This window comes from Oryx dammah, unplaced genomic scaffold (genome assembly GCF_014754425.2).
Source record: "Oryx dammah isolate SB20612 unplaced genomic scaffold, SCBI_Odam_1.1 HiC_scaffold_29, whole genome shotgun sequence".
NCBI classification, from domain to species: Eukaryota; Metazoa; Chordata; class Mammalia; order Artiodactyla; family Bovidae; genus Oryx; species Oryx dammah.
The window spans coordinates 53,896,762-53,911,201 of NW_024070213.1; the positions used below are offsets into that span (position 1 = coordinate 53,896,762).

The window sequence follows — 14,440 nt, forward strand, 5'->3', positions numbered from 1 at the left end:
CCCCCCCCCCCCCCCCCCCCCCCCCCCCCCCCCCCCCCAAAAATCAATGAAATATAGACTCCCAAATTAGACCAATACACTTAAATTTTTTTTTTTAGTATTAACAATGAAAACATTGATTATTCACAGCTTTTAACTACTTGACCACTACTTGACCTCTACCATTAAGCCTCAAACTTGCTTACTGTTCAAACCCTGGGAGTCAGAGTGAACCAGAGTATCTTCTGTAAGATAGAATGTAAGTTTGGTGACAATAAGGATATCAAACACTTCCTTCACTAGAGGATCCCCAACCTCTGGAACAATGATTCCTTGACAGTAAACATTCTCAGTAAACATTACTGGGTAAGAGAACATAATTTTGAGTATCTTTGCGAGCCTTACCTAATAAACCATTTAACCAGATTGACAGGTCTTCTTGCATGGGCAACAGGGTGGCCTCATGCCTCACAGCTATCCACTCATCATACTGACAAACATCAGCCAAACCTGGCCCATGTCTGGGGGTCAGAGGACTCCGTGGACTTAGAGGCAGGTCTTCTCCAAACCACACCTAGAGAAAACATCAACCAATGGGTGCAACTTGTTCAAAGTCAGGATTCCAATGTTTATTTAAATAATGAATCATAGACTATATTTAATATACACATATACAGAGCTGCAGCAGCTCACAGAAAGTTAACAAACTAGAAGCAAACTATTAGTCTAGATACTTGACTTACTTTCCATATTTAATTCTGTGACAAATATAAGTGAATCGCTAACTAATGGATTCTACTGTCAAATCAAGGGGATAAAAGTTAACACATAATTATTTTTCTTTCACTTGTTAGCTGAGTAAGTTTAACAAGTTACCTGACCAGAGTCTCAGCATCTTGGTTGTAAAATGAGTTAATAATACATCTTTGTAGAATGTAGAAGACATCAGTTTGATCCCTGGGTTGGGAAGATCCCCTGGAGAAGGGAAGGGCTACCCATTCCAGTAGTCTTGCCTGGAGAATTCTATGGACAGAGGAACCTGGCAGGCTATAGTCCATGGGGTTGTAAAGAATTGGACATGACTGAGCGACTAACAGCCTTGTAGAATATAGCACTGTGCCTAATATTTGTTGAATAATGGACAAATAAATGAATGAGTGCACAGATGGCATTTTATAAACTTTAAATCCTAACAACAGTGTTATCTAATAATAAAAACCTATATAATCTGGTCCATCACCTGCTATTGCAAGGCCCACAAGCTAAAAATGATTTTTACATTTTAAAATGGTAGTTATATAAGCACCTACATAATAGCTTCAATTTTGCCTACCAACTCACAAAGTCAAAAATATTTACTAACTGGTCAACCCCTGGTTTAAAATAAAAACTGACATAAACATGCTATCAAACCAACACTTGCAAATTTTGAAATACAATTAGATGTACTTTTAATATACAATTATTGAGAGAAAAGACTGTGCTAAATTTCAATTGAGTTAAGAGTATCAGAGCCCAAGTGGTGAAGGGGTTCTCACAGGAGGGGAGAAACAGAGGACCAGAGCCTGAGTGAGGTGACAGGGTATTTACTACCCACGGGTACAGCCCCAAGCACAGTGTCAGACCCTAGGCAAGGCAAGGAGGGTGTCCCCTGGGGCAGAGGGGGAACGTCCCAGTGCAGGGTGTCAGACCCCAGATGAGCTGAGAAGGGCATCAACTTAGGGGGAGGTGGCAGTAACAATGCGAGACATGAGGATTTATCAAGTTGAAGCCAGGTTTCTTCCTGCCAAAGAAGAGAGGTGTAACTATGGACTGAGAGAAAATTAGAATGAACTCTATGGTGTAGGAATGCAGTATCTTTTACCAGAAAGCAAAGAAGTACTTAAAGAAAGATGGAGACATGCAAAAGGATCCAGACGTCAACTTGAAGGGACTTCTGCCGGCTACATTAAGAACAATTTGAGCATCAAAATAATGATGTAAGGGAATTATAACACACTGAATAAAATGGACAACTCTGAGTTCACGCAGATACAAATAAATGAATAAACTGGAATTCTGATGAGGGATGAGATTTTCATACAGTTTCAAAGAACTTCCACAGAAATACTTATTAGAAAGAAAGAGTAATTTCACAGTTGAGAAACCTATCAGGCAGCAACTTAACTGAGTGACACAAGTGAATATGATCAATAATAGGACAAATCAAAATCATATGCCACTTGATGGGATGTAGTGAGATGAAACAGCATCCCTCTGTGATATTCCTGCCAAGATGCATAACCTCAATCTAATCACGAGAAATATCAGGTAAATCTAAATTGAGGGACATTCTACAAAATAATTGGTCTGTAATATTCAAAAGTGTCAAGGTCATTAAAGAAAGCAAAGACTGAGATACTGCTCTGGACTGATAGAGAATAAGGGACATGACAACTAAACCTAACGTGATTCTGAACTGGACACTATTGGGACAACTGGCAATATTTGAAAGTGGTCTGAATATTAGACGGCAGTACTGCACCAACGTCAGTATCCTGACTCTGATGATTTCATGGTGGTTTTATAGCAGGAAGTCCTTGCACATGAGAAATACATACTCAAGTTTGGAAGTAAGGGGGCACAAGATCTGCAACCTATTTTCAAATGGTTCAGCAAACAAATAACTTCTGTTCTACACTTAACAATTAGTTGTAGGTTTGTGATTGCTTTTAAGTAAAAAAATTTTTAAGTTTTCTAAAAAAAAAGGCATAAATATAGGCAATATCAAGTGAATCTAGTTCTTTCTTGATTTTTAAAAGTGAATAATTTCCTCCCTAAAATATATTAAACTCACTGAAGTTTATTTGAGGCAAGTCTTAACTATATCAAATTAAAAGCCATATCAACACCATTGTTAGTCTAGACAGACTTGGAGGAAAAAAAAGCCCATTTCAATCTGCTGTGGTAAGAAATAAACACTTTTTTTAAAAATCCCAAAGGCAAAGAAAGACAAAGAATATATACCACCAGAGGCAAGCAGGAGTAGCAAAACTTAAAAGTACCCAAAGACAAAGAGAAACAAAATTATTTGAGGGGCAGTGGTTCAGGAAAATACATGAGGATCCTATAAAGTTTTAGGAAAAAGATTTTATTTCCCCAAATTCTCTTAGAATTATTTCAAAGGGAGTATAGCAGCAATTTAATATCTAAATCTTCCCTTCATAAGCACATCTTGTTTCTGTTTGTAATCCCAGGACTCTGTATAAGACCTAGCACATGATATGCAACCAAAAATATTAGCTGAAAAATTGAGGAATAGATACTAGCAAATGACTTTTTGCACCATCAAAATCAAGATGCATCTTACAATCAATGGTATTTTATAGTCAATACAATGCTATTTGTCATTTATCTGAGCTGACAAAAGTCAGAGAAGATGCGAATGTTTGTCAAAGAAAAATGGGTATTAGCTAGGAAGGTGGTTTCGAAAAAATCATGTGCGAAAATGAAGAAATTAAAATTAACAAAAGTCATTCTAAATTTCTTGCCATATTAGGGAGACAAGTACTTGGATATTCCTATTATTGCAAACAGAAAACCATAAAAACCTGGGTTGATAAAAAGGAATGAATTTGAGTCAGTTGCAGTGAGGTAGGTAAACCTAGAGCCTCTTACACAGACGAAGTAAGTCAGAGAAAAAAAAGTATCATATGTTAATGGATATATACGGAATCTAGGGGAAAAGAGTGCTGATGGGCCTAGTAGAGAGCAGACCTACGGACACAGCAGGGAAGGTGAGGGTGGGCTGAGCTGAGACAGCAGCACTGACATCTGCACTATCACGCGTAAAGCAGATGGTGGGAGCTGCTGTATAACGCAGGGAGCCCAGCCTGGCGCTCTGTGAGGACCTAGAGTGGCGGGATTGGTGGGGAGGGCATATATATAATCATGACTGATTCACACTGTCGTACAGCAAAAACCAACACAACAGTATAAAGCAATTAGCATAGCAATGTTGTTAAAAGTTAGATGTTAACAACAAAGTCTGCCTGTATGAAGACTGTTCTCAAACATGCTGAAAACAGTCATATTGCAAAGATTCCTAACCATAGGCAGTCTACAGAAGAACTTGAATCAGTGCACAACTTACTGATTTAACCTTACATTTAGGCAAAAATTTAGGCCTATGTACAAACAGCCCTTTTCTGAGAGAGAGAGAGTTCATAGTTTTTGTCAGGTTTTCAAAAGGGACTAGGACCCAAAAGAGACTAGAAGCTATAGTTCACTGATTTTTAGACTGTAAGTTTATTTACTAATCAGAACCATGGACATAAAAAGGGGCAAGGAAGGCCTTCACGAATTAAGTGAATAAGCAACAAACTGAAAACAGCTGTCTATTGGGTGCCTCCTCTCTGCAAGGCATTTAGGAATAATGAAGTCTAATTAGCAAAGAGGTGAAAATCCTAGGAAGTTCTCACATTCACCAGGGAAAGAAGCAAAAACTTCCATGAGGGATGCCAAGAGTACTCTTGAAAAAGAATCACTAGAGGTGGATCTGTGTAATCTAGATGAGAGAAAGGTTCATGGAACTACAAGAAAACATTGTGGAAAAAAAAAATCATCAAGAAAGTATTAATGGCCAGTAGGTTGGAAATGAGAAAAATATGGTCAATATGCAATGATAAAAAGCACTCAATAAGGAAGAAAACATAATCAACATGAAATTGACGACATGCAGAGACCTGGATAAAAAGAGACATGTAAGTACTCAGATAAAAATGGATTTTAGAAGTAAGAAGTTCTGAGCATACTCAATGTGGATTAGAGAGGACCTAAATAGGAAAAATAAGACCTTTTGGAAGACTGCCATGAACTGCCAAGTCCCAAAGTGAAGTGAAAGTCGCTCATTTGTGTCTGACTCTGTGACCCCATGGATTATACATTCCATGGAATTCTCCAGGCCAGAATACTGGAGTGGGTAGCCTTTCCCTTCCCCAGGGGATCTTCCCAACCCAAGAATCTCCCACATTGCAGCAGATTCTTTACCAGCTGAGCCATAAGGGAAGCCCAAGAATACTGGAGTGGGTAGCCTATCTCTTCGCCAGGGGATCTTCCTGACCCAGGAATTGAACTAGGGTCTCCTGCGTTGCAGGTGGATTCTTTACCAACTGAGCTATCAGGGAAGTCCAAAAGGAAAACACTATGAAAGTGTTTACTAGCAGAGTTGGAAGACAGAGCTGCACAGCACAGGAGGAGAGAAAGCAACATCACAGCCTGAGTTGTTCTTAACCGTTTGATAAATTATCTTCTCTAGGCTATTACCCACTGTTATCTTGATGTCTTCTTTCTTAATTGAAAAAAAAAAGGGGGGGCTCTCATGACACAGGTATAACCTCCAGTTTTACATTTGGGTAATTTTGTTGTACCAATGATACAACCCAACTTCCTAAGTGCCTACGATGTAACACATTCCAGGACACATCTTGCTCATGTTATCTCACTGATTCCTCACAACTACCTAAAAAATAAGTGCTATTATCCTCACCTTAGAGGCAAGGAAGTGGGAACTCAGAGAGGTAAAATAACTTGCCAGGACCTCACACAGTGGCAGAACTAAAATCAGACATGAAATCTGATTGACTCTACAATTCTCACTTTTCAAGGCAAACTTTATTATCAGTTGCTTGCATCTGATACTACCTTCCAGGCAGTTTTTAAGTTAAAATTCAGTCATGTTCTATGTATATCAAAAGAAAGAAAACTTTAAAGGATATAAGTACTAACTCTGGAAATCATTCAAATTCAAAGGTAAGATTATTCTAGTTTGTCTCATTATTTCCATCTTGCTTCTCCTCACCAAAAAACTAACCAAAAAAATCCACACTTTAAATTTTAAGTTTTAATACCATGTTAGTTACAGGGATTAAAGGACACATGTACAATTATCTAAAATTAAAGTTTTTCATTTGTTTTCATTGAAAGCTCTTTTAACTACAAACACATCCTAAATTCTAATGAGAAGAAAATCACAAAATATTCTAATTCTTTTCCTGGGGTAGTATAATTAAGATGAACTCACCAATCCTAAGGTACTTTTGATTCTTACAAATATGCAGTATAAATGAATGCTTAAAATTAAAGTCTTTTTAGAACTAGAAAGTAAAAAGAGTATTTCTGTTATTAAATTTGATGCTTAAAAAACTAGTACAATAAAAAAAATTTGTGATAACTCTACTAACTATTACAATCTTGTTACATTGATCTCATTAATTTAAATATATATTTTCCCAAGAAAACCACTTACTTGAATTGCAGGCAGCATGGTCATCTATACTGAAATGACACTGCTGTTCTGAAAATAAAACAAAACATTAATATTTACAAAATGGTAGCTTTCCCATTCCCCAAACCCTCAACTTATAAGAAATCTGTTTTATTCTATTTGACGGAAAACCTAATACTTTTTCTTCTATTTGGAGTTATTTGATGATAGAGAATTCAATCATACTCCTAGCTTCTTCATGAAAGTACTCCTCATTTGAAAGAGGAAAACCTGAAACACTTTAATATGTAGTTTCTGGCACTAATATCAAAGAAACTCTTGAAGCATCTGACTAGTAAAATAAAATTAACAATAAAACTTAGTTTTAAAAGAAAAATGCCCCAGAATTTCTCCCTGTCAAGGCACTGTAAGTATAATGTAATACAAACATCACAATGACTGATACTGAAAGTATCTTTCATCTGATCTTCACAAAGAGATCATATAAGTTTATCTAAACTTCGTATAAATTCACAAGCTAAACCATAAGCCTCTTCTACCAGACGATAAGGTGAAAAAGAAAAAATATCAATTTTAACTATGAAACAATACTCAATGCCTTTCTATAATAATTTTTCATAAGTTATTTTCTCCATGAGGTGTTAAAGCCAAAAACCCAAAAGAAATAGGAATTCAAACTCTAAAGTACTACTCTTGAAACCTACAAGAAAAAAATACAACTTTAATTTAGATTAATACAATTCTTTAATATATTTTCAGACAAAAAAAAGAGTTTGAAAACATTCAGAATAATATAGACTATATAAAACCTAGAATTTTTAGATTGCTGAGAGCAGTGTAATATGCTGGTCTATTTTTTAATTGTAAACCACCATTAAAACATTCTAAGAAAAAATAGGAAATGGCTTATAAGGCTATAATGTTATCCATTTCGCAGGAAAAGTGACTTTCTTCCCCTAAATCATACCAAACATACCTCAGGCACAGTGACCACTACACATCCCACTTTCCTCTCAGGAACACTTCTGGTACCGAAGCTGAAATGGAGCTAAACCTATCTGAAAAGTCTGATGTTACACATCACGTTGGTTTTGTAAGAAGTCAAAGAACAGCAGAATGTTCCTGATATCATTTTTCCTTCTCTCTACCCTAGCAAAAGGCCAAAGTACAATTGAGCATTACTAATGAGCTTGTTATGCTTCCCACGAGCTAATTCAGTGGGGAATACATTTTCCTTTAGCATAAATAATCCTTTGTCCCTAACAAAGATCCACAGTAAGAAGCTTCCGAGACCATTTTTTAAAAATGCAGCAGAGAAGCTGCTCCCATTAAAATAAGGAGTCCCACATAATCAGACAAGAGCTTGAACAGTTGGAACTGCCAACCCCAAACAAAAGAAAGCTTAAATTATAAGGCGTGTGCAAATCAAGAACAGTGACACAGTCACAAAGAAGCTATCACAAGAATGTTTAGCAGTTGCACTTTTTATGGAAAATTCAACAAAATTAGTTTTATGAAAGAAATGAAGAATTTGTGCACAACCTTCAGTCACTGAACTTTAGCAGAGTCTATTTAAATATAATATATATACACATACATATATATATTTTCCCACATCATTCTTATCTCATAGAACTACTTTAAAGATGACAAAAGGACAACCATCTTGATTACCTTTTAAAAGTAGTTATTTAATAAATGTTACTCAGGTAAGTTATAACATATCTTCATATGTGGAAAACTATCATGTACACAAATATATGCTCTTACTGGAAAACTTTTATTAGTTGGAGACTCTATCAGTCTCCAGAGTATTCACTGTGTTCCAGATACTAAGAGCCAGTGATTGGATATTTTCAAGCCATTCTCTTCCTAAGCCATTTTTGTCTCAAGCATATAATCCCAAAAGCAGCTTCTTGTCTACTGCTAGCCCAGTCCCTAACCTGCATCACAACTGCAATTCTTGCTTCTTACTCAGCTTATTACCTACTTTCCTCTTATCTATCTTTCCCTAAAAGTCTCAGTCTCTACATTTTTTCTCCCACATAAACTAATTACACTGAATCAGCAACTCTTCACTTTGGAGCTGCATCTTAATTAGCAACTTACCGGCCTTTTTGGTTTCTGGTTTTTGTCTGTCTTTTTGGAGAAGGACTACTTTAATTCTGTGCCATCTTGAGGAAGTCTCTTCCTTTAGATCTGGAGGGGGTCGGAGGGTGGCGGGGGGAAGCTCTCATGTGACCAAGGCCAGACTATGTGCTAATGGGAATCTTCAATAAGACAAACCACAAGTGAGGAATACCACACTCAATTTTTTAAATCTGGAGAAAATGTTAGAAGCACATAATAAGCTCATCTACCTGAAACTTGAACTGAATTTGGGCCTAGTCCACTTTGCCCATGGGGTCGCAAAAGAGTTGGACATGACTTACTGACTGAACAACATTCAGAAATAGTTTCAGCCATGAGATCCTTAAGATTATTTATCGTAAGTCTCTTTAGACCAATTTGACTTCAGATCATGATGGGAATTAAAAAAAAAAAAAAAAGCCAGCCTGTGGAGCTGCTCCTTTGTTCCACAGCTGTAGGCTCTGAAAGCGAGCACATTTGAATTCCTCACTCACATTATATTACTAAGATACGGCGGGGAGAGCGCAAGTGGCAGGGCTCAGTCCTGGAACAAATCAGGGGCTGATTTGTAAAATAATGGCCAAAAAGCAAAGAAATAAAGTAAGGTTCCTTCAGAAAAAGAACAGTAACTGCCACTGCAACACGCCGATAGCACCCGGCTGACAGATAACTGCCAAGACACACAAGCTGCAGGGATATGATGAATGCCCAGGCTGGCACAGTGGTCACTGCCGAGGAGGGAAGGAAGGTGAGACCAGGATGGAATGCACAGAGGCAACTGTACCAACAAGACTCTCATTCAAGAGAAGTGGTGAGAACACAAGTGTTCTTACAGTACTGTGTGCTCCCTTCTGTGTGTCAAAAAACATTTCATCATTTTTAATGCTTCATTTAGAAAAATAGTTGGAAGAAAATATCCTGATTTGTTCAGGGGAATAAAAAAAAAACTATCTTCTCAGTTTTAAAATTCTGAGTTAAATATTTCTTAGTTGCCTAGAAGAGAAAATAGAAATGCTATATTCATACCATCCCCTTCATGGATCACAGCCTTGTCGTGGTGAAGGGGCTTGCATAACTCAACGAAACTATGAGCCATGCCATGCAAGGACACCCAAGACAGATGGGTCATAGTGCAGAGTTCTGACAAATTGTGGTTCTCTGAAGGAGGAAATGGTAACCCACTTCAGTATTCTTGCCGTGAGAACCTCACAAACAGTATAAAAGGACAAAAGGATATGACACCAGAAGATGAGGCCCCCAGCTTGGAAGATGTCCAATATACTACTGAGGAAGACCAGGGTGCAATTACTAATAGCTCCAGAAAGAATGAAGTGGTTGGGCCAACGTGGAAACAATGCTCAGTTTATATGCATTATATGCTCATTATATGCTCAGTGGATATGCCTGGTGGTGAAAGTAAAGTCTAATATGGTAAAGAACAATACTGCACAGGAACATGGTAAGTTAGGTCCATGAATCAAGGTAAACTGGATGTGGTTAAATGCGAGATGGCAAGACTAAACATTTACATCTCAGGAATGAGTGAACTAAAACAGACAGGAATGGGCAAATTTAATTCAGATGACCATTATATCTACTATTGTGGGCAAGAATCCCTTCGAAGAAATGGATTAGCCCTCATAGTCAATAAGAGTCCAAAATGCAGTACTTGGGTGCAACCTCAAAAATAACAGAATGATCTCAGTTCATTTTCAAGGCAAACCATTCAACATCGTAGTAATCCAAATCTATGCTTCAACCACTGATGCTGAAGAAGCTAAAGTTGATTGGTTCTATGAAGACTATTGGAGAAGGCGATGGCACCCCACTCCAGTACTCTTGCCTGGAGAATCCCATGGATGGAGGAGCCTGGTAGGCTGCAGCCCATGGGGTCACGAAGAGTCGGATACGACTGAGTGACTTCACTTTCATGCATTGGAGAAGGAAATGGCAACCCACTCCAGTGTTCTTGCCTGGAGAATCCCAGGGACGGGGGAGCCTGGTGGGCTGCCATCTGTGGGGTCACACAGAGTCAGACACGATTGAAGCGACTTAGCAGCAGCAGCAGCAGCATGAAGACTATAAAACCTTCTAGAACTAACGCCAAAAAAAAAGATGTCCTTTTCATCATAGGGGATTGGAATGCAAAAGTAGGAAGTCAAGAGATACAGAGAATAATAGGCAAATTTTGTTTTTCTGTTGTACAAAATGAAGCGAGACAAAGGATAACAGTTTTGTCAAGAGAACACACTGGTCACTGTAAACACCCTTTTCCAACAACACAAGAGAAGACTCTATACATGGACATCACCAGATGGTCAATACCAAAATCAGATTGATTGTATTTTCTGCAGCTGAAGATGGAGAAGTTCTATACAGTCAGCAAAAAAAAAAAAAAAAAAGACCTTGGAGTGCACTGTGGCTCAGAACATGAGCTTCTTATTGCAAAATTCAGGCTTAAACTGAACAAAGTAGGGAAAACCATTCAGGTACGACTTAAATTAAGTCCCTTATGATTATACAGGGAAAGTGACAAATAGATTCAGGGGATTAGATCTGGTAGACAGAGTGCCTGAAGAACTATGGACAGAGGTTCATTATGCTGTACAGAAGGCAGTGACCAAAACTATCCCCAAGAAAAAGAAAGGCAAGGAAGCAAAGTGGTTGTCTGAGGAGGCTTTACAAATAGCTGAGGAAAGAAAAGAAACTAAAGGCAAGGGGAAAAGGGAAAGATAAATCCAGCTGAATGCAAAGTTCCAGAGAACAGCAAGGAAACATTAAAAAAAAAAAAAAGCGCCTACATAAATCAACAATGCAAAGAAACAGAGGAAAACAATAGAATGGGAAAGACTAGAAATCTCTTCAAGAAAACTGGAGATATCAAGGGAACATTTGATGGGCACAATAAAGGGCAGAAACAGTAAGGACCTAACAGAAGCAAAAGAGATTAAGAAGAGGTGGCAAGAATACACAGAAGAACTATACAAAAAAGGTCTTAATGCCCAAGTAACCACGATGGTGTGGTCACTCACCTAGAGCCAGATATCCTGGATGTGAAGTCAAGTGGGCCTTAGGAAGCATTACTATGAACAAAATTAGTGGAGGTGACAATTCCAGCTGAGCTATTTCAAATCCTAAAAGATAATGCTGTTAAAGTGTTATACTCAATATGCCACCAAATGAAAACTCAGCAGTGGTCACAGGATTGGAAAAGGTCAGTTTTCATTCCAATCCCAAAGAAGGGCAATTGCACAGAATGTTCCAACTACAATTGTGCTCATTTCACATGCTAGCAAGGTTATGCTCAAAATCCCTCATGCTAGAGGCTTCAGCAGTATGTGAACTGAGAACTTGGAGATGTACAAGCTGGGTTCCAAAGAGGCAGAGGAACCAGAGATCAAATTGCCAATATTTTTTTGTAATCATGGGAAAAGCAAAGGAATTCCATAAAAACACCTACTTCTGCTTCATTAGCTACACTAAAGCCTTTGACTTTGACCATGCACAACAAGAGATGGGAGTACCAGACTACCTTACCTGTCTCCTGAGAAATCTGTATGTGGGTCAAGAAGCAACAGTTAGAACTGGACATGGAACAACTGACTAGCTCAAAACTGGGAAAGGAGTACAACAAAGCTGCATATTGTCACCCTGCTTATTTAATCTATATGCAGAGTACATCATGTGAAATGCCAGGCTGGATAAACCACAAGCTGAAATCAAGATTGCTGGGTGGAATAACAACCACCTCAGATATACCGATGATACTACTCTCATAGCAGAAAGTGAGGGGGAACTAAAGAACCTCTTGATGAGGGTAAAGGAAGAGGGTGAAAAAGTTGACTTGAAACACTAAGGTCATGGCATCTGGTCACATTGCTTCATGGCAAATGGGAAAAGTGCAAGCAGTGACAGATTTTATCTTCTTAGGCTCCAAATTCACGGTAGATGGAGATTGCAGCCATGAAATTAAAAGACACTTGCTCCTTGGGAGGAAAACTATGACAAACCTAGACAGTGTATTAAAAAGCAGAGACATCACTTTGCCGACAAAGGTCCATACAGTCAAAGCTACACAGTTTTTCCAGTAGTCATGTATGGATGTGAGAGCTGGACCAAAAAGAAGGCTGAGTGCCAAAGAACTGATGCTTTCGAATTGTAGCGCTGGAGAAGATTTTGAGTCCCTTGGACAGCAAGGATATCAAACCAGTCAATCCTAAAGGAAATCAACCCTGAATATTCATTGGAAGGACTAATGCTGAAGCTGAAGCTCCAATACTTTGACCACCTGATGAGAAGAGCCAACACATTGGAAAAGACCCTGATGCTGTGGAAGACTGAAGGCAAAAGAAGGGATCCTTTTGGAGAAGGCAGAGGATGAGATGGTTAGATAGCACCACTAACTCAAGGGACATCAATCTGAGCAAACTCCAAGACAGTAGAGGACAGCGGAGCCTTGCGTTCTGCAGTCCATGGGGTCGCATTGAGTCAGACAGGACTTAGCGACTGAACAACAAATCCGTACAGAACACAATTCATGTTTTTTAATGTATAAAATAAGTCACTGTAAAGGCACCACTGGGGTAGTAGAAAGTAGCAGACCCATCTGGTTTGAATTTCAGATGATCTTGGGATAGTAAGCTTCCCTGGTGGCTCAGACAGTAAAGGGTCTGCCTGCAATGCAGGAGACCTGCGTTGGGCAGATCCCCTGGAGAAGAAAATGGTAACCCACTCCAGTACTCTTGTCTGCAAAATCCCATGGATGGAGAAGCCAGGTAGGCTACTGTCCATGGGGTCGCAAAGAGTCAGACACGACCGAGTAAGTTCACTTCCTTTTTCACTTTGGGGTAGTTAACTTCTCTGAATCCATGTTCTCATTAGTAAATGGGATACCACCACCTCCCTTGTCTGCTTCATGTAAAGATTAAATGAGGTGATACAAATAAAGTATCTGACACATACCTAGCACTTAACAAGTGAGTTGTTGTGATGATACCATGATGAAACATAATTATAGTGTACTTAACATAATTCATCAAATTAAAAAGAGATAACAAAACTAATACTGAGAAATCATTAAATGTAATTTGGAAAGCTTCTTTTTTCTAACATAAAAAATTTACAACATATTGTAATATAGTTATAAATGAACAACTCTTTGTGAGCCCATGGACTACATACAGTCTATGGAACTCTCCAGGCCAGAACACTGGAGTGGGTAGTCTTTCCCTTCTCCAGGGGATCATTCCAACCCAGGGATTGAACCCAGGTCTCTCACATTGCAGGCAGATTCTTTACCAGCTGAGCCACAAGGAAAGCCGATAAATGAACATTAAAAACTCTAAAATACCAACAACCTAATTGGGAGTATACTCAAATATGGATTTGTGACCTACAAGTCTATTGCTAGAGTAAGTCTTCAGGTGTGTCACAAACAGGCTCTTTGCTCCACTCAAGCTATCTCCTCAGCATCCTCTCTACCAGTTTGGCTCATTTCTGTGGCTCTATCACTGTTCAGATGACATGTTCATCCAAGCATGGCCATTCCTTCATTTATCCAATTATATACTCACACCCTTTATTAAACTAGGCACCCCAGGCAAGAGATGCAGTGATGAGCATAACAGACGTTATGCTCTCATGGAGCCACTACATTTGTTTGTACACATTAGTGAATACACAGATGAATATACAATGTTAAATCATGATAATTGCTTTGGAGGAAGGAACAGAGAGAGAACAGCAAGGGCCTACTTTAAAGACTCAGACTGAGTGATATAGGAATGGTTTTGCCAGAGGAAAAACATGAACTTGAAGAATGGTGGGAATCAGCCAGGGAGAGAGAAGAGGAAAAGTTCTATGCATAGAGAATACTTTTTACAAAGACTCTGAACAGAGCATTTGGTGCATTCTGAGGACTGAAAGAAGCCAGTATGACTGAAGCGTGGAGCACGTGTGCCTTAGGATAGGGCTGCAAAATTAGGCAGCAGCCCCACCACACAAAGCCAAGTTGAGGAAATTAGATTTTATTCTAAGTGCAGTAGGAAGCCAGGGAAGAGTTTTAAC

The 14,440-nt window shown here is 38.7% G+C and overlaps 1 protein-coding gene across 2 annotated transcripts in view; it reads right to left on the reverse strand.

Annotated features, from left to right (window-relative positions):
* The window catches only part of GAS2L3 (growth arrest specific 2 like 3), a 35,535-nt gene that overhangs the window by 17,292 nt on the left and 3,803 nt on the right, over positions 1-14,440 (reverse strand). The window contains exons 1-3 of one of the 2 annotated variants that reach the window (XM_040234902.1): positions 7,221-7,323; positions 6,266-6,313; positions 385-553 (exon numbers count right to left, since the gene is read on the reverse strand). In XM_040234902.1, the coding sequence (XP_040090836.1) occupies positions 385-553; positions 6,266-6,289 (193 nt within the window). In that variant the 5' untranslated portion in view covers positions 6,290-6,313; positions 7,221-7,323. Of the gene's footprint in view, positions 1-384; positions 554-6,265; positions 6,314-7,220; positions 7,324-14,440 lie in introns of those variants that run through there. The other variant, XM_040234901.1, reaches the window with a different exon arrangement.